Source organism: Salvelinus namaycush, chromosome 31, assembly GCF_016432855.1.
Source record: "Salvelinus namaycush isolate Seneca chromosome 31, SaNama_1.0, whole genome shotgun sequence".
Taxonomy (NCBI): domain Eukaryota; kingdom Metazoa; phylum Chordata; class Actinopteri; order Salmoniformes; family Salmonidae; genus Salvelinus; species Salvelinus namaycush.
This window is the reverse complement of record NC_052337.1, coordinates 29,024,045-29,047,527: the sequence shown is the minus strand read 5'-3', so window position 1 is coordinate 29,047,527 and position 23,483 is coordinate 29,024,045. Positions and strand designations below refer to the sequence as shown.

The window sequence follows — 23,483 nt, the reverse complement described above, 5'->3', positions numbered from 1 at the left end:
ACAGAAGAATGCAGTAAGAGCACTAGACTTGTTTTTTCGACAATATTGTAAAACAAATTATAATGCAACCAATGTCCTAGCTGGCTGTCCCCACACTGAGAGGATCGCATGCTGAGATATGAGTTGTTTTTTTCAACCCAGTGGCAAATCAATGACACAGGACATCCTCTCAACATTCAGTATATCACCCTTATAACTTCACTTCTAAATGCTCACTTCCTCCATCCCTTCAATTACACGGCCAACTGTTGAGAACAGTCAGAGGGTAGAAACTCTACTATATTTGGATCAGTCAAGTGAGATTGTAAATAACATTTACTTGTTCCAGGCAGCACCTTTATAAAACAGAATTGTATGAACAGTGAGTTATGAAAAATAGTTTGTATCATTTGCATTATGCATGTTTATTTGGACTCGGTGACCCTAAATTAGTCTCAAACTCATCAGAAGAACGCAAGAGAACAGCAGGAGGAAATGGAAGATGTAAAAGCCTGGAAAATATGTTGTTTTGACTGCTGGAACTGCTCCCTCTACGGCGCTTCCAATTCTCCCTGCTCTGCTCAGCAGACACACACAATTGTGTGGCATAGAGAAAGTAGTGACTTTGAACATGTGGCCATGTCTGGCAAAGCATATTTCCATTCTTACTGTATGTTGTCTAGTATTGGTCAGTTAAACTACATTTTCCACTCTTCCAAAAAGGTGTAGAATACTAGAGAGAACATGCATCTGTAACACTTTTGTGTAAGATAATAAGTAGTGAATGTACATGGACCTAGTACTACAGAATACTGACTTAAGAAATACTGATATTTCTGATAAGATAATCAACTCCATATCTACTCTAATCACATCAATACTGTATGTACCCTTGAATAACATTAGTGTAATATAAAGTTTTGTCAAACACAGGCTTTCTCTGAACCCTTTCTCTGAACCCAAGCTCATAGCCAAGGAGCCAGCCAATCACTCCCACCAAGTCCCAGAGATACAATTCCCTAGAAAGGCTGGCAGAATTTCCCACACTTCCAAGAATTTTCCTCAAGACCATCAGTCTCATCCCATCTCCTCTCGTCTCCCACAGAGAGCTTCTCGAGCGTGAGAGAGGAGAAACCAAAGAAAGACATCGGTCACGTCTGTTTGTTTACCATTATACTCATCACAGTCGGGACGCCATGAGGATGTAACACAAGGGGGAGAAAAGTAATGATATTTCATTTGTGTTTCCAAAATGGTGGGAATGAAGTTTCTCTTGTGTTGGTTGTGGCAGAAAACCAGAAACATGGTTTCATCACCAGAAACATGACTAATTAGTGAAAAAAATATCAGAATTGGGCAGCCTGTGTGAACGTAGCCTTAGGGCCAACTGAACTTGCCGAGTCTTGCCTGCGGCAAACAATAGGCAACCGGAGACTAGTGCCTACGAGAGGTGTGCAATGAACTGAGGTCTATGCTAATTGGTTAATTTCCCAAGTGTGGGTCTCTGCATAGTGCATGGTGTGCTCGGTTTGTTGGAACAGAAGGGTGAACACTGGGACTCGGGTAATCTAACCTGTTCAAGATTATTATACCCTCTAGAACACACACACACACACACACGTCTTTATCACTGCTACATCCTCTGACTAAACAGTGGGCAGGCCTATGATAATACAACAATCAAGGCAATTTATATATTTTTTAATGCAAACATTACATGTCATTGTTTCTCTCCTATAAAAGCCACGTCAACCTGAAGGTGGGACCGTAAAAGAACAAAGTAGGACAATAAATGGCCCGTTTCCCACTGAATGACTTACAAAAATGGCTGACTCACAGACGTTGGAATGAGTGTTATGAGCAGGTCACGAGTCCCCGGCCAACCCTATATTTAACTGCACACAGAGATGAGCATCAAGGTGGTGATGTCATCAAGGTGTGATCACACATTCTTCATGTGCCAGTGCTACGGTTGCTGTATACAAGTTGACAAACTGGATCAGTGTTTGGGGCAACCTCATCCAACGCCCATTCAGCTATGCTTGAGGCAAAAAGAAGAATGTTCCATTCCATGTTCATTTATTAAATTGAGGTATGAGAGCAAGCCTGAGGTGTGGTAGAAGGGTTGTGTCGAAATCAGTCTGCTCTGTTAGCTGCAGTATCGGTCTCCCATATCTGCAGCACCCAACCCAATTGTTATTACTGTTATTTGTCTGATATACACTGAGCATACAAAACATTAACATGACAAATCAAATGGTATTAGTCACATGCGACGAATACAACAGGTGTAGACCTTACAGTGAAATAGTTGAGGTAATATGTACATGTGGGTAGAGTTAAAGTAACCACGCATAGACGATAACAGAGCGTAGCAGCGGCTTAAGGGGGGGGGGGGGGGGGGGGGGGGGTCTGGGTAGCCATTTGATTAGGTGTTCAGGAGTCTTATGACTTGGGGGCAGAAGTTGTTTAGAAGCCTCTTGGACCTACACTTGGCGCTCTGGTACCGCTTGCCGTGTGGTAGCAGAGAGAACAGTCTATCAACTAGGGTGGCTGGAGTCTTTGACAATTTTTAGGGCCTTCCTCTGACACCACCTGGTATAGAGGTGCTGGATGGCTGGGAGCTTGGCCCCAGTGATGTACTGAGCTGTAGTGCTCAGATCTAGTGCCTGTAGTGCCTTGCAGTCAGAGGCCGAGCACTTGCTATACCAGGCAGTGATGCAACCAGTCAGGATGCTCTCGATGGTGCAGCTGTAGAACCTTTTGAGGATCTGAGGATCCATGCCAAATGTTTTCAGTCTCCTGAGGGGGAATAGGTTTTGTCGTGCCCTCTTCACGACTGTCTTGGTGTGCTTGGACCATGTTAGTTTGTTGGGGATGTGGACACTAAGGAACTTGAAGCTCTCAACCTGCTCCACTGCAGCCCCGTTGATGAGAATGGGGGCGTGCTCGGTCCTCCTTTTCCTGTAGTCCACAATCATCTCCTTTGCCTTGATCATGTTGAGGGAGAGGTTGTTGTCCTGGCACCACACGGCCAGGTCTCAGACCTCCTCCCTATAGGCTGTCTCATCGTTGTCGGTGATCAGGCCTAGCACTGTTGTGTCATCGGCAAACTTAATGATGGTGTGTTGGAGTCGTGCAGTCATGAGTGAACAGGGAGTACAGGAGGGGGCTGAGCACGCACCCCTGAGGGGCCCCTGTGTTGAGGATCAGCATGGCGGATGTGTTGCTACCTACCCTTACTACCTGGGGGCGGCCCGTCAGGAAGTCCATGATCCAGTTGCAGAGGGAGGTGTTTAGTCACAGGGTCCTTAGCTTATTGATGAGCTTTGAGGGCACTATGGTGTTGAACGCTGAGCTGTAGTCAATGAATAGCATTCTCACATAGGTGTTCCTTTTGTCCAGGTGGGAAAGGGCAGTGTGGAGTGCTATAGAGATTGCATCATCTGTGCATCGGTTGGGTCGGTATGCAAATTGGAATGGGTCTAGGGTTTCTGGGATAATGGTGTTAATGTGAGCCATGACCAGCTTTTCAGACGTGAGTGCTACCGGTCGGTAGTCATTTAGGCAGGTTATCTTAGTGTTCTTGGGCACAGGCATAGAATGATCAGGTGAATCCAGGTAAAAGCTATGATCCCTTATTGAAGTCACTTGCTAAATCCACTTTAAGTCAGTGTAGATGAAGGGGAGGAGACAGGTTAAAAAGCCTTGAGACAATTGAGACATGGATTGTGTAAGTGTGCCATTCAGAGTGAATGGGCAAGACAAAATATTTAAGTGCCATTGAACAGGGTATGATAGTAGGTGCCTAGGCGCAACGGTTTGTCAAGAACTGCAACGCTGCTGTGTTTTTCACGCTAAATAGTTTCCCGTGTGTATCAAGAAGGGTCCACCACCAAAAGGACATCCAGCCAACTTGACACAACTGTGGGAAGCATTGAAGACAACATGGGCCAGCATCCCTGGCTCAATATTAGGAAGTTGTTCCTAATGTTTGCTATACTCAGTGTAAGTGAGCATTATTATAGATATAATAGAGCTCTAGCTTACTGGCAATATATGTTGCTCCGTGTTAGCATTAGATAAGAGAATTATACATTTATTTCTTGACATATATTGGGGTAGGTATGAGGTCTTACCTGTAATATCTGTTGCTCCAGCTGAGAGTTGGCTCTGCACAGCTCCATGATCTGTCTGAGCAGCAGCTTGGTGCTCTCCGTCTTTCCTGCTCCACTCTCCCCACTACGGTCACAGTAAAAGAGTCCATTATAAATAACTGGCAGTGTATCATTTGAGTTATGTAATACGGCTGTAGTATGACATTGAATATAGACATTATCAATTTCTCAAATGTAAAGGAAAAAAAAAGAGGTGTATTGCCATCATACACAGACTACCAAGATACAGTGCGCTCCAATAATATTGACATGCTTGGTAAATGAGCACGACGGGCTGTGATCTTTTTAAATTGTTTATCCTCTTGGTCTTTTATTCAAAAATCTAACCTTTATTTAAAGTAAAATAATGTAAAAAAAAATGTTATCATAAAACAAATATTTTTCTCAAATATATGTGTACCACAACTATTGGCACCCCTTCATTCAATACTTTGTGCAACCTCCCTTTGCCAAGATAACATCTCTGAGCCTTCTCCTATAATGAGTAATGAGGTCGGAGAACACATGGCAAGGAATCTGAGACCATTCCTCCATACAGAATCTCTCCAGATCCTTCAAATTCTGAGATTTCCCATTTGTGGACTCTCCTCTTCAGCTCATCCCACAGGTTTTCTATGGGGTTTAGGTCAGGGGACTGAGATGGCATGGCAAAACCTTGGTTCTGTGGTCAGTGAACAATTTGTGTGTTGATTTGAGGTGTGCTTTGGATTATTGTCCTGCTGGAAGATCCAACCACGGCCCAGTTTAAGCTTTCTAGCAGAGGCAGTCAGGTTTTGATTTAATATCTGCTGGTACTTGATAGAGTCCATGATACCATGTAGCCTAACAAGTTGTCCAGGTTCTTTGGAAGAAAAACAGGCCCACAACAACAAAGATCCACCACCATACTACACAGTGAGGATGTGGTCATTTTCTGCATGGATATATTTTTGTCTACGCCAAACCCACCTCTGGTGTGTGTTTCCAAAAAGCTCTATTTTGGCCTCATCTGACCATAGAACCCGGTCCCATTGAAAGTTCCAGTAACGTTTGGCAAACTGTAGGCGCTTGAGTTTGTTGTTTGATGACAGCAAAGGCTTTTTTTATGGCAACCCTCCCAAACAACTTGTGGTTATGTAGGCGTCGTCTAATCGTAGTTTTGGAGACTTTCTGACCCCAAGACTCAACTAACGTCTGCAATTCTCCAGCTGTTTTTTGGCCAATCTAACCATCCTCTTCACTGTGCGTGGGGTCAATATAGACACACGTCCTCTTCCTGGCCGATTGTTAACATCTTCAGTAGCTTTAAAACTAATTATTGCCCCGATAGTGGAAATGGGCATATTCAACCATTGAGCCATTTTCTTACAGCCATTTCCTGATGTGTGCAGCTCAACAACCTTTTGTCGCACATCATTACTGTATTCTCGGGTCTTTCCCATAGTGGTGGATGACTATGGGAACTTGGCCTGTCGCACCTCATATTTATACCCCAGTGAAACAGGAAGTCATGGCTTACCACTTAAGTGTTCCTAATCACTCAGGTGAACATAAAATATGAATAGGAATATACTTCAGTTAGATTTTACTCATAAGAATTTGTAGGGGTGCCAATAATTGTGGCACACAAAAAAAATTCAAATTTATTTTAATCATTACACTTCAATTAAAGGTTAGATTTTTGTGAAAATTTTGAATGAAAGACCAAGAGGACAAACAGCAAAGACATTTTTTTCACAGCCCGTTTTGCTCATATTTACCAAGTGTGCCAATATTAGTGGAGGGCACTGTATACCTTTTTAACACTGACTAAGATTAAATTTGGCACAGATAACACAATATCAGCTCAGAACGTCATCCTACATTTTCAGGTTTCTAGTGACCAAGAATTAGAAAGAAATTTGGCAGCCAAATTGCAGGAGCTTGATATGTCTCTACCAAATTGATAAGCTGTACAAATGAGTAGTACTTGAAAACCAGTGCAGGGTTTTGCATGAGCAATAGGACTTGCAAATGTGCATGTGCTGCTGATCTTCACTGTATGTAGTCTACACTCTGTTGATGCCACCATGCTGCTTCCTGCCAAGGGGAGAAAGCCAAGCATGGCCTAGGGCTTTTGTGATAAGCTCTGATTGCAAATGGCATTTTACTAATAGATGTTTTTAAGCCTTTTTTCATTTAAAAGCTGGGCATGTTTCCATGACATCATCGCTGGTTGTTTTTCCAGTATAGCCTCAGTCTTGACTTTCTGCATGATGTTTGCTTCAGAACTCTCTACATTCCCCAACTGCAAGCCCAAGAACTACATTCATAGTTCAAAATCCTGGGAGAACTGATAATGCCTGGCTGTTGAATGAATTTCTTCCTTATCCCCATTTAGAGTCTAGACTCCTTGCAACTCTTTAGCATGTTTATTGGCCTCCAATGAAGCGAGATAAACACCCATGTTATAAAATAGATATATTACCTATGAGACATGCATTCCCTTTGACCCGGTCTCATTGTTAAAAATAGAGGTGTTATTTACATGCTAATGTGTGGGTATACCTACGCATTTAGGTGGGTGTTCTCTCCCTATCATTGTATAAGTCATGGTACAGTCAGTTGTCAATCACATTCTTTCCTTGTTACTGCAAGCAACTATTGGCCTCATTCAGCCCCTCCCACCCTGACTGGCTGACCGGCTCATTCATCAGTGACAGCGCTGTAACACGGGACGACTGGTCCCATTCAACCACTGCGGAGGCTGCTGGTAGGCATGTGCTTGAAAAAACAAACGGACAAATACTATACAACCAACAACCGTACACAAGTCCTTCCAATCTTGCATTCGTGTATTTGTATAAGCACCAGATGGATCCACAAGCTTCCATGGATGTGAAACATCTCACTTTTATTGTAGGTTCTATATGGTTTCAACAAAATCTTATCCATCAACCTGTCACGCTCAACAGTTTCCCGTGTGTATCAAGAATGGTCCACCACCCAACGGACATCCAGCCAACTTGACACAACTGTGGGAAGCATTGGCGTCAACATGGGCCAGCCTCCTTGTGGAATGCTTGACACCTTGCAGAGTCCTTGCCCCGACAAATTGAGGCTGTACTGACAGCAAAAGAGGGTGCAACTCTCTTATTAGAAAGGTGTTCCTAATGTTATGTACACTCAGTGTACATCCTGTAGATGTCAGCAATACCAGTTCTGCAATTTCAAGCACATTTTATCTTAGAGAAAAGGGATAAGACGTGGCTTTTGACAAAAGTTAAAGATGAAACATTAACATGAAGGTTGCATATGTTTCACTTTCATGGAAATGACTAAGTGTTTGAAATTACAGTATTAAAATCCCTACACCTACATTTAAAAAACAGGGAGACGCTGTAGCCTGCAGCAGTGGAGAGCAAACATCCGCAAAGTACAGTACAAAATATCCTCCACTAGAATGATTGACAGGACTACATTACAGTTAAACTCCTAAACTTCTGCTAAACACATTGAGGAGAACCTCCCTCATGTTAACCAAGTTTACTGTAGGTTTATGCCGGGGCAGACCCAGTGTAAATTCATTCCTTAGGGAGCAATCCATATTACTGTAGTGGAAACCTCTGTAGCTTGATACCGAAGGCTGCAGTGATCTGACCATGCTCCATTGATATAGTGGTATTGTAAATATGGATCCCAAATCTGCTCAATTTTTTTTTCCATGAGATTGTTTTGTGATAACTACAGAAATCTAGGATACCACATTGGACTCCTGAGGAGAGGGGATGAGAAAAACTCAGAGGGGATTTGCAGGGAGAGAGAGAGAGAAAAAGAAAAGGAGAGTGATATGAAAGATGGCGCCAGAAAGGATGGCTGCCGTTTGATTGGCTCTTCACTTCTGTAGGATAGGGGGCAGCATTTTCACGTTTGGATGAAAAGCATACCCAAATTCAACTGCCAGCTACTCATCCCCAGAAGATAAGATATGCATATTATTAGTAGTTTTGGATAGAAAACACTATGAAGTTTCTAAAACATGTCTATGAGTATAACAGAACTTATTTAGCAGGCGAAACCCTGAGGACAAACCATTCAGATCTTTTTTTTTAGGTCACTCTCTTTTCAATGGCTTCCATTGGGAATCCAGATTTCTAATTGACCTTCTTGCAGTTCCTACCGCTTCCACTGAATGTCAACAGTCTTTAGAAATTGGTTGAGGTTTTTTCCTTTGTGTAATGAAGAAGTATGGCCATCTTGAACTCGGGTCACTGGAAGTGTCCTGTTTGTTAGAGGCGCGTGACCAGAAAGCTAGCTACAGTTTGTTTTAATCCTGTATTGAACACAGATCATCCCGTCTTCAATTTTACTGATTATTTACGTAAAAAAATACCTAAAGTTGTATTACAAAAGTAGTTTGAAATGTTTCGGCAAAGTTTACAGGTAACTTGAGATATTTTGTAGTCACGTTTCGCAAGTTGGAACCAGTGTTTTTCTGGATCAAACGCGCCAAATAAATTCACATTTTGGATATATATCGACGGAATTAATCGAACAAAAGGACCATTTGTGATGTTTATGGGACATATTGGAGCGCCAACAACAGAAGCTCGTCAAAGGTAAGGCATGAATTATATTTTTATTTCTGCGTTTTGTGTCGCGCCTGCAGGGTTGAAATATGCTTCTCTCTCTCTTTCTTTACTCTGTTGCTATACTCAGAAAATAGCATCGTTTGCTTTCGCCGAAAAGCCTATTTGAATTCTGACATGTTGGCTGGATTCACAACCAGTGTAGCTTTAATTTGGTATCTTTCATGTGTGATTTAATGAAAGTTTGATTTTTATAGTATTTTATTTGAATTTGGCGCGCTGCATTTTCTCTGGCTTTTGGCCAAGTGAGACAGTAGCATCCCGCCTAAACTCAGATTTTTGGATATAAATATGAACTTTACCGAACAAAACATACATGTATTGTGTAACATGAAGTCCTATGAGTGTCATCTGATGAAGTTCATCAAAGGTTAGTGATTCATTTTATCTCTATTTCTGCTTAGCATCCCACATATCCCAGAGAAGTTAACCAACATTCACAAGGCTGCAGGGCCAGACGGATTACCAGGACGTGTATTCCGAGCATGCGCTGGCCAACTGGCAAGTGTCTTCACTGACATTTTCAACCTCTCCCTGTCGGAGTCTGTAATACCAACATGTTTCAAGCAGACCACCATAGTCCCTGTGCCCAAGAACACTAACGTAAAATGCCTAAATGACTACCAACCCGTAGAACTCACGTCTGTAGCCATGAAATGCTTTGAAAAGCTGGTCATGGCTCACATCAACAGCATTATCCCAGAAACCCTAAACCCACTCCAATTTGCATACTGCCCCAACAAATCCACAAATGTTGCAATCTCTATTGCACGCCACACTGCACTTTCACACCTGGACAAAAGGAACACCTATGTAAGAATGCTATTCATTGACAACAGCTCAGCGTTCAACACCATAGTGCCCTCAAAGCTCATCAATAAGCTAAGGATCCTGTGACTAAACACCTCGCTCTGCAACTGGATCCTGGACTTCCTGACGGGCTGCCCCCAGGTGGTAAGGGTAGGTAGCAACACATCCGCCACACTGATCCTCAACACGGTTGCCCCTCAGGGGTGCGTGCTCAGTCCCCTCCTGTGCTCCCTGTTCACTCATGACTGCACGGCCAGGCACGACTCCAACACCATCATTAAGTTTGCTGATGACACAAGTGGTAGGCCTGATCATCGACAACGATGAGACAGCCTATAGGGTGGAGGTCAGAGACCTGACCGTCTGGTGCAAGGACAACAACCTTCCCTCAACAAAAGGACATGATTGTGAAAAGGAGCACCGAGCACGTCCCCATTCTCATCGACGAGGCTGCAGTGGAGCAGGTTGAGAACTTCAAGTTCCTTGGCATCCACATCGCCAAACAAACTAACATGGTCCAAGCACACCAAGACAGCCGTGATGCGGGCACGACAAAACCTATTCACCCTCAGGAGATTGAAAACATTTGGCATGGGTCCTCAGATCCTCAAAAGGTTCTACAGCTGCACCATCGAGAGCATCCTGACTGGTTGCATCACTGTCTGGTATGGCAACTTCTCAGCCTACGAACGCAAGGCACTACAGAGGGTAATGCCTAAAGCCTATTTGTATAATTAGTAGGCTGACGCATATATACACCTTTCATAATATTTCCCCTGATGTTATTAGCCTACCTCTCTCTCCATTGTTGCTTCATTCCTTCCTCGCTTTCAACAGTTAAATGAAATAAGTTCTGTTGTCCTTATCTTCACCATTAGATGCAGAAGGCTTTGACTTCTCTTCACGAAGATTGAATGGTTATGGGTTTGAATAAAAGACTATAGCCTACCGTAATTGCGCGTTCACTCTTTCATACTACCTGTGAGTTCTATTGGCTGCTGTATTTAACATTTAGCAAACAAGAGCTTGCATCCCTCTTCGAATAGTCTATTGGTATAAGAAATGATAAAACATTATGTCCAGCAAGCGAATGTAGTCTAGCTTTTCCTGCATGGGACTCCAAGAGCGGAGCCCAGGTGCGTGACTATTGCGCAAAAGACAGAGGCTAAAATTAGAAGCTTATTATGCATAACCCATCATTAATTAGCTAAATACTGCATTGAATGTTTTACCTGAAAAGAGGTAGGCTAGGACATTTATATATAGGGCTATATATCAATCTAGAACAGGATGATCCATTTTAGATGCAATTTGAATGGAGTTGATGGAGAGAGAGAGAAAGACTGCGAGAGAGTGCTACGACATTCGAGTGACAGGCTGTTTTTAAAACTCCGCAGCTGCAATTTAAAAAGAAATCACTACAATAAAATAAAAAAATAAGGTGACCCCCAAAAGCCAGATGGAGATGGGTAAATTAGTCACGCATTCGGTCTACATATTATTGTCGCATAGACTACGCTGCAGCAAATGCAGGCCTACCTATCATAAGAAAAAAAAAGTTACCATGATGCATTGTGAACTGCGCTCCATACTGAGATGGTCTGTCCCAACCCTGAGAGTTAATGATTCATTGTGCAGAGGCCGCAGAAAAGCCAGATTAAGACAATGCATATCATTTAACAGTTCCATTTAACGCCATGCTGTTCAAATAAATAATGTATTATCATTTACCAGTTTCTCGCAGTTATTTATCCCAGGAAAACCCTAGGCCTTACTGAAGAGCTCAGTGACTTTCAACGTGGCACCGTCATAGGATGCCACATTTCCACCAAGTCAGTTCGTCAAATCTATGCCCTGCTAGAGCTGCCCCGGTCAACTGTAAGTGCTGTTATTGGGAAGTAAGGATGCAACGGTACACAGTTTGTTATCGAACCGTTCGGTTCAATATGCACATGTGAACTGCGGAATTACGATATGCCTGTCATTTTCCTATAATTTCCAAAACGTGCTTATTGCGCTGCAGACTACATGCATGTTGTACATTCAGATCCACAGAACCAGACGCGCAGCTTGAGCCGTTAGGGGGCTCCTAAGGGCTAACAAACTTTACTCCACAGCAATGTCTCACAATGTGGCAACCGAAGTGACCGCAACCCCCTCCCCCTTAAACAACCAATGGATGATTTGCAATGACATCTCAGTAGGAAACTTCCCTAAAGGGGAGAGTGGAAACTAAAAACAAATATTCTCTCAGCTCCAATGTGACAATGACGAGTGCTCGCGAGACCGAGAGAAGCAAATTTGAAGAAGCACCGCCGTCTTTCAAATCCGCTGTGTGGGAACATTTTGGATTCAGCGTTCAATGCGATGACGAGGGTAAGAAGACCGTAAACAAACAAAATACAGTCTGCAAGCATTGCTTGTCACTGTCGGCTACTTGAGTGGAAACACTTCTAACATGTGTCATTTACGTCGCCATCACCCGGCCGTATCCCTTGCAGATGGAACTGGAGCAAGGAGAGTCCACTCGTTAGTGAAAACACAATCTCTTGCTGCTGCCTTCCAACAACAATTTATGACAAATTCTGAAAAACATGAAGAAATAACAAAAGCAGTGGGAGTATTCATAGCCAAAGATTTGCAGCCCTACTCAGTGGTTACTGACTCGGGATTGTGTCACCTGATGAAAAAAATGTAACCGCGTTACAATGTCCCCTCCCACACACATTTCAGCAGTAAAGTAATTCCCAAACTTTATGAAACATCACAGAGAGCCATTGAAAAGAAATTGACACAGACACCCTATCTAGCGCTCTCCACTGATAGTTGGACCTCCAGAGCAACCTCACTGTGACGGTTCACTATGTACTGGATCAGGAGATGAAGAGCTACTTGTTGCAAACTCCTCCCCTGTATGAGTCATACAAGTACATAATTAGCCCTAGAATTAATGAATGCTGTGACTTAGTGGAAGCTAGAGAGACCAAATATCACAATCCCAGCCACTACAGATAACGCACAAAACACTGTGAATGCCAAACGTGAAGCTGATGGGTTTGGGCCCCACGTCGGATGTTTTGCACACATCCTGAACCTCGCAGCCAAGAGGGCAGTCTCTCTCAAGGCATTGTCCCGCCTCCCGGGGGAGGGCAGAAAGGCGGTGACTTTATTTCTTCACAAAAGCACCACCGCTCACCAAGTTGACAGTCAAGCAAGAGACACTAGATATACCAAAGCACAAATTAATCCATGATATCGCAACCCGTTGGAATACCAATCATGACATGCTAGAACGTTATTTGGAACAGCACCCGGCCATCTACTCTGCTGTATTGGACAAGGCTGTGAAGAAGTCGGTCCAAGATATAGCCATGCTGACTGACAGTGAACTGAACCTGGCAGAAGAACTCATTCAGGAACTCAACCCCCTGAAAACAAAGACAACTCTCATGAGCAGTGTAACAAGTCCCACCTCAATGATTCTCCCTCTAAAGACAATGATTCTCAAATCCATGGCACCAGGTCCTGAGGACGGTGCAACCATCAGGGAGGCCAAGGCAGAAATCTCTCAGGACTTGGAGAGAAGATACCCAGACCCGGATCTTCTAGACTACCTTTACAGAGCTACAGCCCTTGATCCAAGGTTTAAATCCCTGCCAGCCTGCTGTGACAGTCTACAGTCGTGGCCAAAAGTTTTGAGAATGACACAAATATAAATTTTCAAAGTCTGCTGCCTCAGTTTGTATGATGATAATTTGCATATACTCAAGAATGTTATAAAGAGGGATCAGATGATTTGCAATTAATTGCAAAGTCCCTCTTTGCCATGCAAATTAACTGAATCCCCCCAAAAACATTTCCACTGCATTTCAGTAAAGTCATTTTCTCCTTTTCTCCGGAAAAAAAACTTGCCCGGAGAAGACAAGGTGAGCGCTACCATCAGTCCTGTGTCATGCTAACAGTAAAGCATCCTGAGACCATTCATGTGTGGGGTTGCTTCTCAGCCAAGGGAGTGGGCTCACTCACAATTTTGCCTAAGAACACAGCCATGAATAAAGAATGGTACCAACACATCCTGAGACCAACTTCTCCCAACCATCCAGAAACAGTTTGGTGACAAACAATGCCTTTTGCAGCATGATGGAGCACCTTGCCATAAGGCAAAAGTGATAACTAAGTGGCCCGGGGAACAAAACATCGATATTTTAGGTCCATGGCCAGGAAACTCCCCAGACCTTAATCCCATTGAAAACTGGTGGTCAATCCTCAAGAGGCGGGTGAACAAACAAAAACCCACAAATTCTGACAAACTCCAAGCATTGATTATGCAAGAATGGGCTGCCATCAGTCAGGATGTGGCCCAGATGTTAATTGACAGCATGCCAGGGCATATTGCAGAGGTCTTGAAAAAGAAGGGTCAACACTGCAAATATTGACTCTTTGCATCAACTTCATGTAATTGTCAATAAAAGCCTTTCACAGTGAAATGCTTGTAATTATACTTCAGTATTCCATAGTAACATCTGACAAAAATATCTAAAGACACTGAAGCAGCAAACTTTGAGAAAATGTATATTTGTGTAATTCTCAAAACTTTTGGCCACGACTGTACAAGGATCTCGTCAAAGAAATTGTGGAGCATGAACATCAGGTATTTGATCTATTTTTAAATGATTTTATGATATTTTTTATCGTTTTGTTATCATGTGCGTTAAAATGTGATGAGATATGTTTTTTTAATGAGATGTGTGTCACTAACACTTAATAATACCTTCGCCATTTTTCTTGCAGTTTCAAGCAGTGCTAGCAGGGCCATTCAAAAAGGAAGAAACCCCATCCTCATTATCCCCTCAAAAGAAGACCACCATGTCAGAGTTATTTGGGGAGCTTTTCAAAGCAGAGGAGCAGACCAAGCCCTTTTCCAAAATTATTGAGGAGGTGGTCACCTCATACAATGCAGCAGGTTGCCTTCATGTTGATCCTTTAGTGTGGTGGAAACCAAACCAGTCAAAGTTCCCCCATGTTGCAAAACTTGCCTGAGTGTCCCGGGAACCTCTGTTGCAAGTGAAAGTTTCCACCACAGGGGACATTGTCAGTGCAAGTCGTTCTCGTCTTCCTTCAGAGAATGTTGACATGCTTATCTTTTTACAGAAGAACCTCAACATAAAAGGAATAGATACCTCATATAGGGTACCAACTTGATGTTGCACTTTGTTATTTTTACATTTAATAGTGCCTATACAAGTGCGTACCCTGTTTATTTAAAATAGAGAAGGCAAAGCACCTACAGGTAGTCAAAGCTAAGAAGCACTTTTAATTTGAATGTTTTTCTCCCCTTGATTTCCTACAGTAGAGACAGAAACCAGGCCTGGTGCTGACATTTTTCGGAATGGAAAGTTTTATTTGTCAAAAGGCAAAATAAAGAGTTCATTGTTTAAAGGGTGATGTTTTTATTTTTTTCTTAAATATAAAGACACCGAAACCGTACCGTTACCGTGGCCCACAAACCGTGATACATACCGAATCGTGGGCCCACTGTACCGTTGCATCCCTATTGTGATGTGGAAATCTCTAGGAGCAAAAACTGCTCAGCCGCGAAGTGGTAGGCCACACAAGCTCACAGAACGGGACTGCTGAGTGCTGAAGTGTACAGCTCGTAAAAGTCTTCTGTCCTCGGTTGCAACACTCACTACCGAGTTCCAAAATGCCTCTGGAAGCAACGTCAGCACAATAACTGTTTGTCGGGATCTTCATGAAATGGGTTTCTATGGCCGAGCAGCCGCACAAAAGCCTAAGATCACCATGTGGCAGCTGGAGTGGTGTAAAGCTCGTCACCATTGGACTCTGGAGCAGTGGAAATCCATTCTCTGGAGGGATGAATCACACTTCATCATCTGCTAGTCCGACAGACCAATCCGGGTTTGGCGGATGACAGGAGAACGATACCTGCCCGAATGCATAGTGCCAACTGGAAAGTTTGGTGGAGGAGGAATAATGATCTGGGGCTGTTTTTCATGGTTCGGGCTAGGCCCCTTAGTTCCAGTGAAGGGAAATATTAATGCTACAGCATACAATAATGTAAAAATCTGTTGTTCTGCCCCTGTACAAAGCAGTTAACCCACTGTTCCTCAGGCGCCGCTGATGTGCATGTCGATTAAGGCAGCCCCCCGCACCTCTCTGATTCGGAGGGGTTGGGTTAAATGCGGAAGACACATTTCAGTTGAATGCATTCAGTTGTACAACTGACTAGGTATCCCCCTTTCCCTTACAATGACATTCTAGATGATTCTGTGCTTCCAACTTTGTGGCAACAGTTTGGGGAAGGCCCTTTCCTGCTTCAGCATGATAATTTCCCCAATACAGAAATGATTTGTCGAGATCGGTGTGGAAGAACTTGACCTTAACCCCATCGAACACCTTTGGGATGAATTGGAACGCTGACTGCGAGCCAGGCCTAATCACCCAACATCACTGCCCGACCTCACTAATGCTCTTTGGCTGAATGGAAGTAAGTCCCCACAGCAAGAGTGGAGGCTGTTATAGCAGCAAAGGGGGGGATCAAGTCCATATTAATGCCCATGATTTTGGAATGAGATGTTCGAAGAGCAAGTGTCAACATACACTACATGGCCACAAGTATGTTTTTCTTCCCTCTGCAATAAAAGGGTTCCATATTTCACGCTAGATGAAGGTCACCAGAGGCAGACAAGGAAATCTGTGTTCTCACCAGGAGGCTACACAAGACCTATTTACTGCTACAGTGTAGAGCAGCAGGGTCATGCTGAAATGATGCAAGCCTGGGCCTGCTGGTCTGCAGGCACAACAAACACAGGCTAACACAGCTAAGCAGCTGCTGTACTGGAACTGGCATGTCAATGTGAGAGAAAAAAAGAACCGCTGACCTGAGCAAAGCAGACACACCTGACACTGGTGTCTGTTGCCGTTTGTTAGGGTGGTGTTCAGGAAACCTTATACCTTTTAGACACAATCGTGCCAACCCAAACTAAACTTTGCTGGCGTGGATATTTTTGGTTCACATTATCCTTTATAACATGTTTCCAGCAACTATTATAGTGGATGTGTGACAGGCTGGTGCAGTACAGCTTGGCTCAGTAAAGTACTACTGTAGACTGTTAAAACTTCTTATGGCTGCAATCCCATTAACGAGATGATATGACAACAGCCAGTGAAAGTGCAGGGCGCCAAATTCAAACAGAAATCTCATAATTAAAATTCCTCAAACATACATGTATCTTATACCATTTTAAAGGTAATCTTGTTGTTAATCCCACCAAAGTGTCCAATTTCAAATAGGGTTTACAGCAAAAGCACCACAAACAATTATGTTAGGTCACCGGAAAATCACAGAAAAACACAGCAATTTTTCAGCCAAAGACAGGAGTCACAAAAAGCAGAAATAGATCAAATTAATCACTAACCTTTGATGATCTTCATCAGATAACACTCATAGGACTTCATGTTACACAATACATATATGTTTTGTTCGATAAAGTTAATATTTATATCCAAAAACCTCAGTTTACATTGGCGCCATGTTCAGAAATGCCTCCAAAATATTCTGAGAAATTGCAGAGAGCCACGTCAAATAACATAAATACTCATCATAAACTTTGATGAAAGATACATGTTTTACATAGAATTAAAGATACACTTGCTCTTAATGCAACCGCTGTGTCAGATTTTTAAAAAACTTTACGGAAAAAGCAAACCATGCAATAATCTGAGACGGCACTCAGAATTTATTTTTATTTTTTATCCGCCATGTTGGAGTCAACAGAAGTCAGAAAAACATTATAAATATTCCCTTACTTTTGATGATCTTAATCAGAATGCACTCCCAGGAATCCTAGTTCCACAATAACTGTTTATGTCCAAGTAGCTACTTTTGTTAGCGCGTTTAGAACACAAATCCAAACGCTCGTGCAGGTCCACCCGAACGAAAAGTTCAAAAAGTTATATTACAGGTCGTAGAAACATTTCAAACTAAGTATAAAACTATACTTAGTATCTTTAGGATGTTGTTATCATAAATATTCAATAACGTTCCAACCAGAGAATTCCTTTGTCTGTAGAGAAGCAATGGAACGCAGGTCGCCATCATGTGAAACGCGCGTGACCAGGACCTGGCTCTCTGCCAGACCACTAACTCAAACAGCTCCCATCCGGCTCCACATCACAGTAGAAGCCTCATTCAAGGTTCTACAGACTGTTGACATCTAGTGGAAGCCGTAGCAAGTGCAAACAGATCCATATCCCACTGTGTATTCAATAGGGGCTGGGTTAAAAATCGACCAAGCAGGCCGTTAACTCTGGGCACCTTTCATCCAAGCTACTCAATACTGCCGCTGCAGCCATAAGAAGTTAATGGACCCACCTGATCACAATGCATTGGTTTCGGGGTCCTGTGGCTAACCGTCCCAGCATGGACTGGTAGGCCCTGTCTGCCACAGCAAATATGTGAGGAGGTAGCTTGGTCTTCTCATGGTACTTATAGCTCTCTGATACCTGAACAGATACAAGGAGGAACATCTCTAAAGCCACTGTCTACAAACAGTTTAGTCGATTTTTCTAAAGATTACTGGTCAGTTATGTTGGTTAAATCCATAAGGCAAGCTTAAGTGTAAAAGCCTTTGAAAAGCCTTGGTGGAGCTTCTATGTTTTCCAGGTCATAGTGAGTCATTGGACAGCTAGGGCAGCTTTTAGGACAAAGTCTGCCAGCACAGCTGAATGCTTATTTGTCTTGTAGGAGTACTTACCTCTTTCTCATAGAGAGGAAGGTATTTAAATGGATTTATGGCCACCAAGATGTCCCCAATGTAGGTCTGGTAGAGATAGGCAGGGGAAGAAAGAGAGCGAGAAAGAGTTTACCATCAATGACAAGGTTAAACTGGTTTTCAAGTGTTTTCCTTTCAAACTGAAGTCAACTCATGTTGTTAGCCTCCACTGTTAATGAAACCTCCCTTACACATTAGCAGAGTAAACCTGTTTTCCTTACTTGAAAATGGAAACATCTCAAAATAAATCAGGCCATTTATATCCTAATCTATTTTATGTTTCACCGAGTCGTGGCTGAACGAAGACATTAAGAACATACAGCTGGCGGGTCATTAATGTGTACTGTACATTCAAAGACAAACACCACTCATGTCACTGCACAAAGGTCTTTGTTCTGTCAGCCATTAATGACATTAATTAAAATGGCATGTTGATATATGACTGCATCAGTGGAGGCTGCTGAGGGGAGGACGGCTCATAATACTGGCTGGAATGGTGTGTTTGATACCATTCCATCTACTCCATTCCCGGCCATTATTATGAGCCAGCATCCCCTCAGCAGCCTCCACTAGACTGCATATTTGTGTTATTCATCGATCCCAACCCTTCAACATTGTTGAGTTTACTGCCGTGTCAAGTAATAAAATACATTGAAACAGATTTAGATAATCTATCTGTTCTATCAGTATGTTGAGGGTTGAGGTATTTGATTGGTTGGGATTTGTTGCAGATTAAAATACATCAAATTACAGGGATTTTTACAGAGTGCAGAGTCCTGTGTACACATGGGTGACGTGGTAGAACATGGGGGGGGGAGGTTGCAGGCTGACAGAATCGTGTCCAGGGATTGTACTGTAGTGTCAAAGTGATATAACCTGAAGCACAGCAATGGTCTCGTCACAATAACAAAACAGTATCAGTGTTAACATTTAATCATTGGACAGATACAATTTGTTCCCCCATTACGAGGAAATGTTGTATATTTTTCACAGCAGTCACATGCACATAAATCTGAACTTTTAACGTTACTTACATAGATGCGATCTTGTCTGAACCGTTGACTCAGGGATTCGAACAAACTTTGTTCATCCAAATCTGACAAAGCTGCCAAATCCTCGTTGAGGAGCACCTCCATTTCTTTCAAAATCGTATTTATTCAATAAAACGTGGGTGCAATATTATATGTACTTGACAATACTGAAGCTTGATAAAAACCAATTGACTTCCTTGTTTTTCTGTCGTTAAAATCCAACCTATACTAAAAACGACAAGGTTGCGCCGTAAAAATGTTTATGTAAACACTGTGACAGCAGAGCACACAGCGTATGTGTTCTGAGTTTACTCTATTCCCAGGGGAGTACTGAATTTAGAAGGCTTGCAAGCAAGGGTTCTCTCTCCCCTCCCCTTTCTTAGAGAGAAAAGTTAACTCCTGCCTCTCCACACCCATGCTCGGCATGCGTCAGTCATCAGAATTAAAAGTGACTTCTTTCTTTTTTAGAGATTAGAGATTTACTCAAATGCAGTCATGTAGTTTATATGCGATACCATACTGCATGGCAGTAGAGATAACATGTTAGAATATCTGGATATCTTTCCAGATGAAATGCTTATAGATGATAATCATGTATGACCAAAGCTGCTTACACCATTATATAACAACATTATATAAAATCTCTATTCTCTCATATTACTAAAATGTCTGTCACCTCCATTTTGTAAATACTAATTGCCATCCTGTGCACGTTACTGAGGGCAAAGCAGTGAAATTATTGACTGAGGCAGAATGAACAATGTACAGTTGAAGTTGTACAGATGGATGTTTACATGCACCTTAGCCAAATACATTTAAACTCAGTTTTTCACAGTTCCTGACATTTAATCCTAGTAAAAATTCCCTGTCTTAGGGCAGTTAGGATCACCACTTTATTTTAAGAATGTGAAATGTCAGAATAATAGGAGAGAATTATTCATTTAAAGCTTTTATTTCTTTCATCACATTCCCACTGGGTCAGAACTTTACATACACTCAATTAGTATTTGGTAGCATTGCCTTCAAATGTTTTAACTTGGGCCAAACATTTCGGGTACCCTTCCACAAGCTTCCCACAATAAGTTGGGTGAATTTTGGCCCATTCTTCCTGACAGAGCTAGTGTAACAGAGTCAGGTTTGTAGGCCTCCTTGCTCACACACGCTTTTTCAGGTCTGCCCACAAATGTTCTATAGGATTAAGGTCAGGGCTTTGTGATAGCCACTCCAGTACCTTGTCTGTGTTGTCCTTAAGCCATTTTGCCACAACTTTGGAAGTATGCTTGGGGACATTGTTCATTTGGAAGACCAATTTGCGACCAAACTTTAACTTCCTGACTGATGTCTTGAGATGTTGCTTCAATGTATCCACATAATTTCCCTACCTCATGATGCCATCTATTTTGTGAAGTGCACCACTCCCTCCTGCAGCAAAGCACCCCCACAACATGATGCTGCCACCCCCGTGCTTCACGGTTGGGATAGTGTTCTTCAGCTTGCAAGCCTCCCCCTTTTTCCTCCTAACATAACGATGGTCATTATAGCCAAACAGTTCTATTTTTGTTTCATCAGACCAGAGGAGATTTCTCCAAAAAGTACGATCTTTGTCCCCATGTGCAGTTGCAAACCGTAGTCTGGCTTTTTTATGGCGGTTTTGGAGCAGTGGCTTCAAAAAATTCCTTGCTGAGCAACCTTTCAGGTTATGTCAATATAGGACTCGTTTTACTGTGGATATAGATACTTCTGTACCTGTTTCCTCCAGCATCTTCATAAGGTCCTTTGCAGTTGTTCTGTGATTGATTTGCATTTTTCACAGCAAAGTACGTTCATCTCCAGGAGACAGGATGCGTCTCCTTCCTGAGCGGTATGACGGCTGGGTGGTCCCAAGGTGTTTATACTTGCGTACTATTGTTTGTACAGATGAACGTGGTACCTTCAGGTGTTTGGAAATTGCTCCCAAGGATGAACCAGACTTGTGGAGGTCTACACTTTTTTTTCTGAGGTCTGGCTGATTTCTTTTGATTTTCCCATGATGTCTTAACTGCATTGTTGGTTGAGGGCTTGTAAGTAAGCGTTTCACTGTAAGGTCTACACCTGCTGTAATTGACGCATGTGGCAAATACAATTTGATTTGAGGTGGCTTTTAATTTACCATAGTTTTTAACCCTCTTCCGCTTTAGATATACACAAAAGCTGATATAAAAAAGCAGGCATGGTAAATTAGTGGGATTTTGGTCTGTGTATGAAAGGGTCATAAGTGTTTTTTTTATTTAACCTTCATTTAACTAGGCAAGTCAGTTAAGAACAAATAAGCAAAGCGAAACGACAGTCCACCATTACTTTAAGACATGAAGGTCAGTCAATCCGGAACATTTCAATAATTTTGAAGGTTTCTTCAAGTGCAGTCGCAAAAACCATCAAGGAAGACCCAGAGCTACCTTTGCTGCAGAGAATAAGTTAATTAGAGTTAAAAGCCTCAGATTGAGATGGTTTGGGATGAGTTGGATCACAGACCGAAGGAAAAGCAGTCAACAAGTGCTCAACATATGTGGGAACTCCTTCAATACTGTTGGAAAAGCATTCCAGGTGAAGCTGGTTGAGAGAATGCCAAGAGTGTGTAAAGCTGTCATCAAGGCAAAGGGTGGCTACTTTGAAGAATCTCAAATGTAAAATATATTTTGATTTGTTTAACACTTTTTTGGTTACTACATGAATCCATTTGTTATTTCATAGTTTTGATGTCTTCACTATTATTCTGCAATGTAGAAAATAGTGAAAATAAAGAAAAACCCTTGAATGAGTAGGTGTTCTAAAACTTTGGACCGATAGTATATACATATACAGTATATAAGTCTGAGACCAGTTTGAGAGTTGATCAATGCTTTTGATCAGATCAGAGTTGATCAGATCAGTCCTGTTACAACATTCAACCTGCAGTTTTGTATTATTTACAGGTTGGTTAATGCTCATTACCTACTGTACTAACTATGTCAACAGCAAATACAAGGGGGATAATGTCTAGCCATTGTTTAAAATGTATCCAATGTCAAAAACATTCCACAGTAAAAAAAAAACTAAAATATATAGATAAAGCATGGCATTTTCCTTTTTTATTCAACCTAAATAGAGTACAAAATGTAATTCCTAACAAATGTAAATGAAATCCAAAACAAAAAAGGAATTTGAAAATGGTGTCGAGGGTAATACATCTCTAGGACATCTCAATAGGTAGTTCCTGCTCTCTCCCATCTTTGCTTGATTTCCCTTTCCTGTGAATTTTAAAAAGAATGTTATAAAACGTCAGAATGTAACACACTTATTGATATTACCATGACATTTAAATATTGTTATCATCCCTTTCCTTAAAAAAGGTTACTGTATTGACTTTGTAAGAGTACCCACTACCTTTGGACAACAAAGAGAACAATAGCAGAGATCACTGCCATGGTGAACACAATTCCTCCTAAAATACCCACGATCAGTCCTGAGACAGGGGCAAACACAACAGACAGTTAAAATGAACTCTTTCATAATGACAATATAGGTCCATTACCAAGATAATCATCAAGATACTACCTAATTTGTTAGGGTTAACATGATCTCAAACTCTAGATAATCGACTCTACAAAAATGGCACAAAAGTTATTGATGTACCTGCATTAGTGGAACTCTCATCTGGGTTAGCTCCTGGCTGTGCAGCACCATGCCTGCCTCCTATGGCTGCAGAAGAACATCTCACATGAACAGGACGAACAAGCATCAGTAATATACTGTAGTTGTAATGAAGTGGTGGAGGAAGGACTTCTAGTGGACTAAAGAAGAAATGTCAAGACAGTTGAAGTCAGCTGAGTGTCTGTTGTGCAGTGTAAGGAGGAATTGCACCTCAATGTCTAAAATGCCCTTCAGTGTCTACAGACTATTTTCATACACATTTCATACATAAACATGCATTTACACATGGCAGTAGAGAGAAAGAGAAATATGTAGGTTCTTTATATTGAAAATGAGGTGTTGTTATCTTTGGGTGCATATTATCATTACCTCAGACGTGGAGGGAGAGATAAGAAATAGTGGTATCACAAAAAT

At 42.1% G+C, this 23,483-nt stretch overlaps 1 protein-coding gene across 3 annotated transcripts in view; it reads right to left on the bottom strand.

Moving 5' to 3' along the window:
• LOC120025448 (myosin-IIIb-like) overlaps positions 1-19,718 on the bottom strand; it is a 48,230-nt gene extending 28,512 nt beyond the window's left edge. For all 3 annotated transcript variants that reach the window (XM_038969991.1, XM_038969992.1, XM_038969993.1), the window contains exons 1-4: positions 19,404-19,718; positions 18,352-18,417; positions 17,970-18,100; positions 4,119-4,221 (exon numbers count right to left, since the gene is read on the bottom strand). In XM_038969991.1, coding sequence (XP_038825919.1) covers positions 4,119-4,221; positions 17,970-18,100; positions 18,352-18,417; positions 19,404-19,505 — 402 coding nt within the window. In that variant the 5' untranslated portion in view covers positions 19,506-19,718. The remainder of the gene's footprint in view (positions 1-4,118; positions 4,222-17,969; positions 18,101-18,351; positions 18,418-19,403) is intronic.
• Between the last annotated feature and the right edge of the window lie 3,765 nt (positions 19,719-23,483).